Below are 14,298 nucleotides of genomic sequence, written 5' to 3'. Positions count from 1 at the left end.
GCCAAACTGCCAGTTTCGAAACCGCGAATCCACTCATCGCTCATCTCTTTCTCTAGCTTTGGCTTTGCACCAACCGTCAAAAAGTCAACTCAAAGCCATCCCATCCCTGCCCTGTCTGGCCCTGCCTGCCCCTCGGCTTTTCTGTATTATTCCATCTCTTGCGGTCGCCAAAACTTGTTCTCTTCGTCCACTCTCTTTGACTTGCTCACGACACGACTTAACTCGGACCGTTTGCACTGCGCTGCATTATTACCACTACCTGCCACTCCGAGTCGCCCTTACCACGCCCGTCTTCTATTCTGCACCGCCACGTCTGACGTCTCCCTTTATTCATCTCCCTCGTGTCCTTGCCCCGTCACCAATGCTCCAGCTCCAGCTCCATCCAACTCGACTCCCTGTCAGCGTTTGCCTTTTCTGAATGCAAATAACATCAACCCATCTGCATCCATCCTGGCCCTTCTTCCACATTACATAGAAGCGCATATTTCCTTCAAATCCCCGTTCCATTCTACCAACCCAACCCAGCCTATTCAGCATCCGGCCCGCCCACGCTGCGGCTACAGTCTAGTACATGGTATGCCCAAGTCCCAGCTCCAATTCTCGTCCCCCGTTCACCCAACATCCCCCTGTCACCCATTCCCCATGTCCAATCTACTGTGGCTGCCTTTACCCATTTTTCACATGCCCGCATTCACCCCTCCAATGCAATTCATCAAGCGTTTCAAATCCAACAAAATCTGCCCTGGCCTGCCCTGGCTCCGGCTTGAACAATCAAGCCCGTTTTAAAGCCTTGCTCGTTCGCTGCATCCTGGCCTCTCCTGGCTTCGTTTTGTTGCGCAAGGTCTCTCGCCTTTGTTCACTCTTCAAATCCACCCCAGTCCTGGCCAATGAAACCCCCTGGCCGCGAAACCAGGAACGATCAATTTGGGCACCCATTGTTGAGCTATTCAGTACGCGCGTTTCGTCTTGGACTTACCAGTTCATCAGCATCAGATCTCTTCATCTCCCAATTGATCATTCATTCCCCATTGCTGTCCCCTGGTTGTTCCACTTCGAGCCTGCCTGGCTCAAGCGAGAATGGCGATCCCAACCACCAATCCCCCCCCCCCGGGCCCCCATTTACTGAGATCCTCGCCAACAGATCAGGCTTGATCTTGCTTCGCCTGTTTCCTCTTTTATCCTTGTTTGTCCATCAACGTTCTGTTTTCATTGCGAGTTGACTCTGCTACTTGGTTGTCGCAAATCCTCACTTCCATCTATCAACGAGTTCTATACTGACGAATGGACCCTCAATGCAGCATCGCACAACACAACCCTACCAGAACGTTGCTCCTGTGCATCACATTCAACCATCGCAACCGCAAGCACAGTCGCGAACGCTGAGTAGCAGTCAACCGCAACAGCAGCCATATCCGTCGCCAAACGTCTATACGCCACAATCAGGTCTTCAGTCTCCGTTCCTGAACAATCCCCCGCAATTCCAGACCCAACAGGGCCCGAACGACGGCCCAAACTATTATACATCAAATCCGAGTCCTCGTAGTCAGCACAGCGGCGGCGCACCGTATTATTCGACAGGTGAGTCTAGGTCGTGGGTTCGAGTTGACAACAGGTTGACTGGTGCCCCAGAAAAACCCGAATCTATGGCAGCAACAACCATGCAGAGGCCTTACCCTCCGATCTATAACACTCCACAATCGAATTCTCCGGCTTCAGTCACTTCGCCTCAAACGCACGACCATGGGAGGCCAATGTATGGACAGCCAGGCTCACAATTGAGTCAGCCACTTTATGGTTATCCACAGTATCCGTCAATGAACCAGGTGCACCAGCCACCGTATTCAACTCATCATGCACAGACTCAGCAGCATCAAATGAATTCTCAGCCTATGCTGCCCTATCAATCCAATACTCCTCAGATTTCCCAAGGTCAGGTCGCTCCACATCATTCGACGATATCGAGCAGCCCCAGACTCAAGTCTGAGGCAAACCAACAGTACCAGCAAACTCCACAGGCACGAACAAGTATGATCCCACAGCAGCAGCAACAACAACAACAGCAGCAGCAGCAGCAGCAACCCCAACAGCAACATCCTGGGCCTGCTCCGCCAAATTCGACTCTCCAGCAAGCTGCGCAGCACCACGCCCAGCAACAACAGCAGAATCAGCAAGCTCCTAATGCTCCTCCGAATTCAAATGCTGCCCCTGGGCCAATTCCTGCAACCACTCCATTAGTAGTACGTCAAGACGGTAATGGAGTTCAATGGATTGCTTTCGAATATTCCAGAGACCGTGTCAAAATGGAGTATACTATTCGTTGTGACGTTGAATCGGTGGACGCCAATGCTTTATCACAGGAATTCAAGTCCGAAAATTGCGTTTATCCACGTGCCTGTGTACCCAAAGAGCAGTACAAAGGAAACCGTTTGGCGTACGAGACTGAATGCAACCAAGTTGGATGGGCATTGGCAGAATTAAATACCTGTCTTCGGGGAAAGAGAGGATTGATTCAACGAGCTGTTGATAGCTGGAGGAACAGCAACCAAGATCCACGTCTGAGAAGTCGACGAGTGAGACGACAAGCGAAAATGAACAATCGTTCCAAGTTGTCCGCTTCCAGCGCAGGTCAAGCACCTGGATCAGCTGGCTCCGTCTCCACCGGGCTCCCTGGTCCAAATTCAATGGCAGCTCCAAGCACAAGGCCCCCTGGTCCTCTGTCAAATGCTCCGTCCCAGATCCTCCATCACCCCCAAGACGTGTCCCCCACTGGGCAAGAGAGCGTTGGAGGTATGTCTCAAAGTTCGTCCTTCATTGAACAATTGAAGAAGCTTCCTCTCCGCAGAGAATAGCCCACACCATTTGACAATGCTAATATCTGCATTGATAACACGGCTAACTTGTAATTAGCTCCGACTTACAACACAGGCCCACACGGATACCGCCAACCAACAGCACCTCAACACATGGCCAGCCCAAATGATATCCGTCAGAGCCATGTGTTCCCTGGCTATCAGAATTATCCCGCTGTGCCAACTTCACTAGCTCCTTCCATGGCTCCATCAATGCAGGGCGGCTTGCATCATCTTGGGCGACCTGGCGGCAATGCTGCTATGGCATCCAAGGACCAGGATGAAAAGGATGAAGAAGATAATGCGCTCTTCGGAGAATTGCCCGAGGGAAAACGACGGAAATTTATCTTGGTCGAAGACACTCAGAAAAGTGCTCGTGTTCGAGTCAAGGTCACGCTCGATCAGATCGAAATGAGCGAAATTCCTGATTCATACCGCAAGCAAAATTCGGTCTTTCCACGCGCCTACTACCCGGTCCAGATGCAAATTGGTCCGGAAACCACTCGCGGTGATCGCTGGGTGGATGAAGGCGACGAAGTGGATGCAGGCCAACCAACTGTGGGCAAGACAGCCGTTCCCATATCAGCCAGTGACGGTGAGGCCGAAGTTGAAGTACCGCAAATTTCGAGGAGCAAGCGTAGTCGGGAACAAAAACTTAATGAACTAGGATACCGCATGGCGTGGGGACAGGGCCGAGTATTCTCAGGCCGTCCTATCTTCCTTGCTCGAGCCTGTAAGTGACCTGCACAACATCCAAAGTTACTATTTTGAGATTGACTTTTCTATAGTGGACGCCTACAGGGGCAAACAACGGAGCGCTCTTCTAGCCGCAGGCCAGGAGCCGTCTACCATTCCTGCCCACTTGGAAACCCGACCTGGCAAGCGGAAGTGGCAAGAGAGAACAAGCAACGTGACACAACCGTTGACACCGCCAACAGCTGCATCGAACTAAAGGCGTTATCTTGATCACCATCTCTCACTCTCGAGCTGCTTTCTTGCTGGGTATTCAGCAGCATTGTCCTTGAAGCTGTTCTAACCTCGTTCGAATGTACATTACCTGTGGGCTGGCATTTAAGCTCTCACGAACGTAAAGCACCGCCAGGGTCGAGGAATGTCGAGTGTTTGGTTTACTGTTTGATCATCCTCCCCTGAGTATAACTGGGGATTTTCGGTTTTGTTACTCTCTCCAGCACTAGCAAAACAACCTTGCTAGGTTCTTTCAGACGAGATCTATATGGCTGCTAGGTGATGTATTCGGTAGAGGCGGAAGGCAATGATGTTGTGCTGTCCTACTCTGTACCCGTGGATATTCATCACGTCTGCTTCGTGGTGGCTTGGAAATAATGGTTGGATATTGTGTGATGCGGATACCCCTTTGCGAAAACGGATTGACTTGAATGTCTACAACATGTTGGAAAGTCCCACTTTCTGTCATTCTTATTCTCTTCGACCACGACCGGATGGCCTGGTCGGCTGATCCATGACAAATGATGCTGCAGTCGATTATTATCACTGCTTTTCGCATCCGTCCCTGAGCGATACTTTTTTGGTACTTTTGGGATTTGTTCCGATGATTCTGGCATATTTGTGCTGCATTGGCGACTACTTGAATTCTTGAGGAGGACATTATTTCTTTCTTTCTTTCCTCCGGATTGGAATAGGGACTGGAATATGGTTATGAGGGCAAATTGGACATGAGAGGGGGGAAGCAAGGAAAGGGAATGGAATGAAACAAAAGAAGGGAAATGAACATTCACACCACGAACAAACAACGGCGCACTCATCATACTCTCACTCTCACAAATCAGAATGGACATTTCTACGGGGTTTTTGCTTTCACCCCCCTTATTTCTTTTCTTCTTTTGTCTATGTATTGATTTTCTAACACCATCCCACTTGTTTCCCCCGCCTGGTCCCTCTTCATGGGATCTTCTTCGAGCAGTGTGGTATACCTTGACTCTGGTGTCCAATGTTCAATATCTCCTTGTCCACACGCCTCTGGGTGTGCATTTAGCGGCGGGAAGGGAAAGAGCTCGTTAATGATGAAACTGAAGCGGCAGCTGGCTCCCTACATGTACTCAGTACTTTCTCATGCTATAGATAGGAGGCGAGAGAGAAGAGAGGGAGTAATAAAAGCCGGGGGGGGGATCGAAAATGACCAAAAATGCTGCTTCCTTATATACGACTCTGCAAGTTCTCGTTAGAGACCGTCTCTGCACATCGTTACGCACTCCGTACTCGTGGCTTGAGAACGTTGGGGATCGCTAGCTACCTAGGGGAAAACCCTAGTGATGCATAGCCTCTGTAGCTTGCCCCAGGTAGATAATCTAGCTACGTACCGATGTAAGTACAGATGTGTGCTCCGAACTCCCTCCGTACTGCAGACTCGGGAAAATGGAATCGTCATCGTTCGTTGATGCGCCGGGTAGACTGCTTAAAGCTATATAATTAATTATACTGAGTACGTGTGAACTAATTATGTACTCGCTGCCGCCGCGAACAGTGCCGCCCCGCCGCGAGACTTGGCCAATTCAGGGCAGGTCCTTTTGCGAAAACCGTTCGTATCCCCCACACCCCCCTTACTGCTGGATGTATGTACGTCCATACATGTAACATACTCTTTCTTGCTGTATATGACATGTACAGTATGTGGCACGAAACAGCCGTTCGTGCGCCGGCCGTCCGCGCCCCGTCCAAGGTGCCAAACACATTAGGGGTGTTTTTTAATCTATGAAATTCTTCTCCTGCCCTTCGCTTCTTCGATACTTAAGCCTCTGCCTGCCCACTCCCCACCTCCAGCAGATGGATGGATGATTGGGTCATTCACTAGTCCCGAAGATTGGCCAACCCTAAATATCGTGAACAGCGTCGGTGACCTTTATGTTATTCATGACATGCTGCACGAGCCATGCTTCTTCGCTCTGTTTTTGGCCGCGAAGATGGAATACACATGTCTGGAAAACGAGCGAGACGGAACTGAACTCCTTTGGTAAACAAGGTTAACTTTCTAGACAATACAGATTATAATAAATTCTCTCACTGTCAAGAAGTCATTTCCCTCTTCGTGTTCGTTGCTCATGCCCTTTTAATGCGCTCGCTGCGCCTATATCATGCTGCTGTCTCTGTGCCTCTGAATTCCACGTGGCAGTAATATACAATTCCGATCCCAGCGCGCTTCAAAATACCCAACTCTCATTGTGCCGTGCCGGTTGCACATCCGCCGCCACATGAGCCTCCAATCCACAGGGCTTGCTGATGTGGCAATGGGCTAGTTCTGCTAGCACAGAAGAATGCCGCTTTCCCGCTTTTATACAAACTCCATGTGAAATGTCCAACGGTGTGCGCGGGGTCGTGGAAGACTATAGCCTGGTACTGATACAAGAGTAAGTGAATCTCATGAGCATGAAGGTCAAGATCAGCATCTGAACCTCCGTTGTGTGGTATAGAGCTCTGGTCTGGTGTCGGTGCTTGGGAGAGTGATCGTGCACTCCCGTAAATAAAAGGATGCGAAGACGTCTGGCTGCCGAGCTTGATCATACTGTCTTACCACCACAATCGGGAATTTTGAGACCTGGTTTCAGGTTTCTCCCAGGATCCATCAAACCCCACTTATCTTCCCAATTTTGGTCTCCTTTGTTGTAAACGATTTTCCATGGTTCATCAAAGGCTTCGAACCTGTCGATATGTTAGTGTATTCTTAAAGGAGACGAAACCAAAGGTCCTCTTACCAGAAGTAATCTGTGCCATTGTCCAACGCTTGGCACACCCAATTATCCATAAATGTATTCATACCGTCGACACTAGCAACGGCACCGCTTTGCCCTGGAGTGCAGGAACCATCAGTGCCGCCGCAATCGGTGCCTCCACCACTAGGCCAACCAGTTTCACTGATGACTTGCTTTATGTCTGGCAGACTTTGAGTCAAAATGACATCGTGGCCTTGCCAAAAGTCCCATGTCCAGCCAGCCGCAACGTCGGCAGTCACACCAGCAAAGAAAGGATGAATATTGGACATGACATAATCGACGGCTGTGACGAGCTGAGCGTTCCAGTTATCTCCCAAATCTGAGGTAGCGACGGGTAGGTTGTATCCTTTGTCAGAGAAGTTTGATTTAACATGGGTCAAAATGTCGATCAATTCTGCTTCTGATTGGGCCTTGTCCTCTCCAGCGCGGTACAGAGCTTCATTACCGACAATGACTCCTTTGAAGATGGACTCTGGGTCCTTTGTGTCTTCGAGGATCTTGTACATCTGTGCCAACTGACGATCTGAGGTGGTTTGATTGGTATCTATCCAAACACCCATCCAGACTTTCATGTCCTTTAGTTGGAGACGGTCAATGGCGTGGAGGACCATTTCGGTTTGATTGCAGTCGGTACCGTACAGGCGGACAACATTTGTCAACTGGGCAAGAACAGCCATGTCGCGAGTGACGTTATTCTGCGAAGGAGGGTAAGTGTGGCAGAGAGGGTATTGCGTACCCCACGGAGTGTAGTCCATACCGGGAAAGACCTTGTGGAGGTTCTGGTTGTTCATCAGGGCTTTGATTTCGGCTGAGTTGAGGTCGAGATCACCGTTGGCCGCCGTGTCATCGTCTGCATTATTAGTGCTACCACTGCTGGAAGAGCCACCACCATCTGAGTTTCGGGTGCCGAGGACACCACCCACAATACCACCCACCAGCGCAAGGACAATGACGGCACCAATGGCCACACCGACCCAGCGTCGCATGTTACGCTTTCCCTTGGCCTGGCTGGCCAACCATGCACTCTTTTCGGCTTTGGAACCGGCTCCGACAGCATCGTATGTACCGCTGGGAGTGACGTTTCTTCCCTTGCGACCAAAGAGTCCTCCGAAAAAACCAGCACCTCCGGCAGCGGCAGCAGGACCAGCAGGACCTCTGCCATTTGCGTTCGGGCCACTGTCATCCCGTTGAGTGGGAAAGTCGTCACCGTCGTCGAGGATGTTGTTGGGGTTGATGTTGGCTTGATGCATAATGTTTGAGGAGTTCATGGAAGGATTGTAGGAATTCTGATAAGGGGAGTCTTGGTAGCCTGGGTAGGCCATGGGATGACTGGAATTGGAATGGTAGTCCTCGAGAGGAATACTTCTACCAGAGAAGCGATCAGACCGGGGCCCAGGAGAACTGGTAGGAGTGATGGTTCCAGGAGTAGCAGCTCCGGCAGCAAGAGCAAAGGAAGAGCCGTAGGAATTACGGTCAGACATGGGCAATCGCGAGGGAGGCGGTTGCGGTTGCGGGGCATGATGGTTGTAGTTGTCTCGGGGCCAGCCTGGATTGTAGGGAGAATAGGACTGAGGCATCTCTCGCACAGCATCCATGCCACTGTCACGAGGATGACGGTCTGCCACTCCTTGTGCCACACTGGTCAACCCACCTCCCTCTGCACGATCGCTGAAATTGTCCATGCCGGTCGTCACTTCCGAGAAAGGACGATTGTACTGTTGTGGGTGGCCAGAGTCGTCACGCGCCAGCCTGGTTGGGCTGGCGCGATGAGGCGGGGGAGGAGGCGGTGGGATATCGTCGTAGGGTGTAGGTGCGGCCCGACGAGAAGGAGACTGATCGCTGAGCAGTCGAGTGTCTGGTTGAACAGGACGTGTTGGAGGTGAAGTAGGTGGAGAGACCTGGTGGGTAGCGTATTGTGGAGGTGGAGAGATTATGTCTCGGGCAGGCGAATCTCTGTATTGTTGGTCGTAGTGATATGGTTGAGGTTGTGACCTTTGGTCAATCTCGTTTTCAAAGGAAAAACTCCTTCCCGGGGCCATCGTTGGATGGCACTGCATGCGTCCGGGGCGGCGAGGGCCCTTGCGTGAAGTGGACAACGATCGAGGGAGGACGGGAGGACGGGAGGACGGAGTTGGAGGGGCGCAGGATTGGACGAGGGGGCGGCAGTGTCAGCGAGCGTGATGCTGAGTAGAGAGAGGGTGAGAATAAGGCATGCGTATGGAGGGAATGGTTGAATGTTGTGTATAGGAGGTATCAGAGTGAGGTAGGAGTTAGGAGGAGCACGAGAAGGCTGATGCTGGTGGTAGTGGTGGTGGTAGTCCGTAGCGGTGGTGTTGAGGCGCAGAGAGAATACTGGACTCCGACCAGGTCAGTCCAGACTCCATACGGAGAAACAACAGAAAAAGCTTGCAAATCTGGGAGGTATTCTTGGTTGCATACAGTAGTGTCAAGTTAGTGCCAGGGGGGGCGCAGCCCGAGCAACCAACCGGTACTGGTACGGAGTACTACAGTAGGGAGGGATTAAAGACGGGCTGAAACGCGAGATCTCAATGGACAATTGGTCTAGCCTTGTTGAATCGCCCGTCAGCCATAAGGACATGGGAAATATGCGAGGCCCCTCGGCCGTTCGTATGGGTCGTACGGAGTAGTTTGACAATGAAAGGAATCTGATTGCACTGAGTAGGTTAGTAATTCAGTCCTTGGTTGATTCCACAAAGGAAGACAGTCGACAATACATGTCACTACGCGCCGAGTACTCGTCCTGTATCTGTATCGCAAGGTCATGAAAGAAAGAAAACAAGTGCCTATGATTTCGTCATGGACTCACTGGAGGGGTTTCAACTTAGTGTGGGCGCCGGGCATCACAGGGATCTTCGTTGGTTACCCAGGTGAAACAGTGTCCTGACGCCACGTCCACGCAAGCTAAGCCAAGCCAAGCGCACACCCCAGTCGCCTTGGCCATTCATTGCCTTATTCAGTCTAAGCATTGAAATTGATATGGAAGATTTTAGTATTCGATGTTCAGCAATGGTGTATTAATCAATCTAAATACGCAATATGTATCCAGTAGTACATAGGCTTTATGTTTCAACATCAGCTAAGACCCCCATGTTGCCTGGGGTTGCAGTAGGCACTTCAGTCTCTGTCACTGCCGTCCAAACCCGCCTTGCTCGCTTACTCATCGTCTGGGCCCTCGAGGATGTTATACGTATCTGAACCAAAGTAGATGACCTTCTTTCCACTCTTTGGGTTGGCTATAGTCTCACCTAGGACCGGATTAGCTGAATTCGCACGTGGCTCACAGTTTTCAACAACACCCTTGACTTCTCCTTTCACCTGAGCATCCTTTGTTGGGTGAGGCATCTTTCGTCGAACAGGGAGATTGAATGTCAATTGTGTGCCCTGATTCGAAATATTTGGACGCTTTCGGGGACCTTCCTCAGCGCCAACAGCCGGTTCCACACCGCGGTCGTCTCTGTTGGTATCAGCATATGAGCTTGTACTTCCTGACAGGCCACTTCTCAAAGAGCGCTTGGGAACATGCGGCGGCGACTTTGGCACGTAAGGTCTAGCGGCTGCCCGCAATGTTGGAGTTGCTGGCGTTCGAGGTGTAGAATTTGACTCCTCCTGATAGGTTCCCAGACTTCTCTTCAGGGTGGGCGGCAGTAAGTTCAAGCCTGATATTCTGTCTGCCCGCTTCTGCCCTGTTGGTCTTCCATCCTCATGACACAAGCCGAGATTATAAAGCTTCTGTTTGGCCATGTATTGAAAGCGAAATGTCACAAAAACTTTCTCGTTCTCGTCCACATACTCATAGTGGACCCGGATAGGTAAAACTGCTCTTCTGGACGATGCAACGACCCCAGCCATGTGTGTCATATCACCTTCAATCAGATTGTCAGCGCGGTCTGGATAGTCGCCGGCGTATTTCGAGCAAGAACCTACCGTACGAGAAGCATGCGTGCGGACTCTCGAAACCTGAACATCAATTCCTTGAGCCAACTTCGGTTTCGTAGTTCCCAAGATGTCGCCGTTCAGCTGGTTCTGCAATTCAATGAGATCACGACTATGGGCATCAGTCGGAATCTCACAATCCTCGCGCTTAATCGTCATGCCTCGTAGCAAGTGCTCAATGCCGACAGATGTGAAACTCCAATCTTTTGTCACCATACGTCCTATGGCATCGTGACCCAAGCGCCCACGAAGGACCCTCTCGTCACCCAATGTTACCACTGATGCGCATTCAGCGCAGGGGTTGCCATCAATAAAGACCTTAACAAGTAGACGCTCTCTACCTTCGTCGTCCCATTCTCTCTTCCTCAACCCGTTGTCCGCACCAGACAGCCCAGAATTTACGTTTGAACCGTCAGATTGTTTCTTCGCCTGTATGCGGAAAGGATCGTGCGCAGACTTCCTTTTGGTCTGGAGAGGCGGGAGCGTCCTCGCCGTCTTGACTTTGATGGTAAACTTCTGGTTGTCCTCGCATAGAACCATGCTCGAGATGACCTGGCCGGCAGCACCTGAACTGCGAAGATTGCGGGTGTCAAACTCGGTGAATAAGCCACCTCCTTCTTTATGCATTGACACCGTGACTCCATGAGAAGTTGGCATCTTGAAAGTGACCTTGATCGCTGCGTACTGCCGACTCCAAGAAGTATTCGCAGTACTGAGGTTTGTAGTATGATGGAAGGATCTTCACTGCCTTCGTGCACCATTCAACGGACTATTTATATATAGTCGATGCGTCGAGAAGGCAGGGTGCTCATCGTTCGAGTATAAAGCTTTGGTCAAAGAAGTCGATGCAAGACAAAATTATCATGGTGCTTCTTTGTAGCACACTTTCCCATCCGTGCATTGTCTTCCAAGGGAACAAGGCGAACGCTTATCCCCTTCGGGCTCACAAGGAGTTCACGCTGCTCTGCTTTGTACAGTTGTTCGTTGGGCGACTCATCCTGATCTGATTTTGTGAAGCACTTGTGTTGCCTTTGGCTACCTCATCGATTGGGTACTGCTATCTCGTAGCCTAGTAACACCTCGGTCGATGCTCCTTCCCAACCTCGATTACCCCCTGTTGACAGCATGAATCGACAAGCCGGGTCGAGATAAAGATGTGAAACAACCCCTGTACGATGACCAGGCACTATTAGAAACGGAACAGTGGATCTCGTTGCTTGGGAATCTTTCAAATCGTACAATCGGAGGATATCATAAGATGCACAAATGAGGTGGCGGCCGTTGGGCATAGCCCTTACCGATGTGACTGCACCGCTCCCATTGGGGAATCGAAACACGCGCTCGGGCCCTTTCAATCCTTTCCGCAGGTCGTACTCTTCAACAGTATTGTTTCTTCGCCCTGCATAGATAAAATTGCCATCGGGGGACCAACACGCGCTGAGGCACCAAGGTGGTGTATTTCGAGGCAGAATCCGTGCAACAGGATCGGCCTGTCTACGATCCCAGACACGAATGGTTCCGTCGATTGAGGTGGCGAGGAAGGTTGAGTCAGATGTGGGAGGTGCGTCCTCATCTCGATTGCTTCCCTCGTTCATTGGCTCCTTTTCCAGGTCTTCAGCGTGAGCAAGCCCGTTCGTCAATCGTTGTTCAGCAGTGCTTGTGATCCCGTTCACCTCGTTCGTGACATCCTGAGAGTTGTTGCTTTCTTGGCCTTCTTGTTCCGTAGCCGCCGGCTTTTCTGTCGAGTCTTGCATGACTTGGTCGACCAACTCCTCTGGATGTGGCGCGCTTGTCATTGCCCGACTCAGTTCATCGTCTTCCCCGCCAAAGACGTCGTTCAGGTCACTACCATTGGTCATATTCACGTTGCCGTCTCCGAACAAGTCGTCGTCTCCACCATCGCCAAATAATGAGTCCGGTGTAGCTACAACTCCCTGCGAAGCGGCTCGACTGGAGGCCTCCGCTTTGATCCCATTTGTGGTAGGCTTTGCATCATTTGAAGCAAACGTTCCGCTGACAGGGGCCACCTCTCCTAGCTCAGCGGGCACAGGCAGAGATGACATAGGTCGACTTTCAATGGCAGAAATTTGTCCGGCACGTGCACCAAATGCTGTTCTGACTTGACCAGTCTCTAGGTCCCAGTCCAGAACGGTTTTATCCCAACTGCCCGAGAGGAGGCTCTTTTCGTCATGAGACAATGAAAGCACGGAGACTGCAGAAGTGTGCTTCCGCAGCAGCGCGATCTCTCGGCCTTCATCATGTCTGATAGATTGCAATCTAATAGCTCCAGACGAAGTACCAGAAAGCAGCCAAAGAGCCTGACTTTGACATGCGAGTGAGTAAACAGGAGACAAAGCTTGGTTTGCCACAGGTCTCGCGTCCATATTTTCCCAGTAAGTCATGAGAACCCCAGCCTTCACTACACTGTCCACAAAGGGATGTCGCTGTGCAACGGTAAGAGCAAGCTTATTATTGACTGAATCAACCCAGTTGAATTTCCGGATATAACCGTCTGAACCACCCGTGAAAACCCATCGCATGTCAGATGTGGCACAGACAGCGTTAATAGATGTACTTTGTGGGGCTGCGATGGTAGGGACAATGTCATAAGTAAGAGCTTCAAGAAATTCAGGGAGGATGTTAGATTGAGCTGCTGTTCCGCGTGAAGCATCTCCCTGCGCAGAAGATGATTGCTGCGTGCCATCCTGGGTCGCTGCTGGCTCTCCAGACTCTTCGTTATCGGAGGGCTGACTGCCACCAGATTGGCTCTCAGCATCCTCTTCTTCGTCGCCTTCACCATCGCCGTCACCTTCTCCATCCATATCACCATCGCCGTCTCCATCTCCATCCTGATCGCCATCGGCATCTGGGTCTAGGTCGCCATCGGCATCTTGATCAATATCTCCGTCTCCGTCCCCATCATCAATGTCTCTCATGGTTTCATCGGCATCGTTGTCAGAACTGCCATCTTGAGACCCGAGCACATCACGGTCATCATCCTCATCAAAGGCCACCATGTTGCAGCTAGTTTACATGCCTCGAATCCGCGAAGAAAATCTCGAGAAGTGATCCAGACCAACAAGGGAATCGAGAAACGCCAGAAGCTAACGAGTAGTTGAAAGTCGTGGCACGTTGTGGCACCTTTCAACCAAGCTAGTCAAAGTTGGTCATAGCGTAGCTTGCGCATCTCGGCATCGGATATACTTTGCGCCGACTTTGTGATAAGTCTATGTCTTCAGGACGGCAATCGTCAGTTCTCTAAGTTTGGTAGTGAACGACCACATTTGTTGTCAAGATAACGAACAGAGGCCATATGTTTAAGGCTCTGTCCTAACTAGGATGATGCTTTGTAATGACGATTCCATCCCACAATAGATTACAGGCATTGGTCAAACCGCGCGGCTGCTTGTTACGCTTTGAGGGTTGAGTTGTACAGTACTTTGTCGTCGGCACAAGGACATACATTCTGCTTGTGAGAACCTTCCACACGCTGGTATATGTTGCCCTGTCAAAGATTGCTCACTCAGGTCATTCAAATGCACTAACCGGCGATCAATGTCCGAGACCGAGGTTAACAATCCGACGCATCTTTCTTTGGGCTAAGCAATAGCGACGAGACGAGGCGACTACCACAACAGCCAATGACCAAATTTGGCTCCTAGGATATCGAGAAACATCTGGTCGACGTTCAGACCCAGCAAAGCCAGCGAGGTACTGGCGATCACCACAATCCGATTCAAGGTCTTGGC

General features: G+C 50.9%; 4 protein-coding genes across 4 annotated transcripts; 1 reads left to right on the top strand and 3 right to left on the bottom strand.

Annotated features, from left to right (window-relative positions):
- Nucleotides 1-1,658: 1,658 nt before the first annotated feature.
- A1O9_02868 (uncharacterized protein) lies at nucleotides 1,659-3,801 on the top strand (the record flags this gene model as incomplete). Its single annotated transcript, XM_013408439.1, has 3 exons — nucleotides 1,659-2,787; nucleotides 2,908-3,582; nucleotides 3,638-3,801. 3 exons carry the CDS (start codon nucleotides 1,659-1,661, stop codon nucleotides 3,799-3,801), a joined length of 1,968 nt encoding a protein of 655 aa, XP_013263893.1.
- Nucleotides 3,802-6,382: 2,581 nt separating this feature from the next.
- On the bottom strand, nucleotides 6,383-8,634 carry A1O9_02867 (murein transglycosylase; the record flags this gene model as incomplete). Its single annotated transcript, XM_013408438.1, has 2 exons — nucleotides 6,383-6,524; nucleotides 6,578-8,634. The coding sequence occupies 2 exons, from the start codon at nucleotides 8,632-8,634 to the stop codon at nucleotides 6,383-6,385; spliced, it is 2,199 nt and encodes a 732-aa protein (XP_013263892.1).
- A 1,135-nt stretch (nucleotides 8,635-9,769) lies between these two features.
- A1O9_02866 (uncharacterized protein) lies at nucleotides 9,770-11,206 on the bottom strand (the record flags this gene model as incomplete). The annotated part of the gene is made up of 1 exon (XM_013408437.1): nucleotides 9,770-11,206. One exon carries the CDS (start codon nucleotides 11,204-11,206, stop codon nucleotides 9,770-9,772), a length of 1,437 nt encoding a protein of 478 aa, XP_013263891.1.
- Nucleotides 11,207-11,589: 383 nt separating this feature from the next.
- On the bottom strand, nucleotides 11,590-13,566 carry A1O9_02865 (transcriptional activator SPT8; the record flags this gene model as incomplete). The annotated part of the gene is made up of 1 exon (XM_013408436.1): nucleotides 11,590-13,566. One exon carries the CDS (start codon nucleotides 13,564-13,566, stop codon nucleotides 11,590-11,592), a length of 1,977 nt encoding a protein of 658 aa, XP_013263890.1.
- Nucleotides 13,567-14,298: the final 732 nt, after the last annotated feature.

This window comes from Exophiala aquamarina (genome assembly GCF_000709125.1).
Source record: "Exophiala aquamarina CBS 119918 chromosome Unknown aczIA-supercont1.2, whole genome shotgun sequence".
In the NCBI taxonomy this organism is placed as follows: domain Eukaryota; kingdom Fungi; phylum Ascomycota; class Eurotiomycetes; order Chaetothyriales; family Herpotrichiellaceae; genus Exophiala; species Exophiala aquamarina.
The sequence above is the reverse complement of the archived record's forward strand: the minus strand, read 5'-3'. Positions and strand labels throughout refer to the sequence as shown.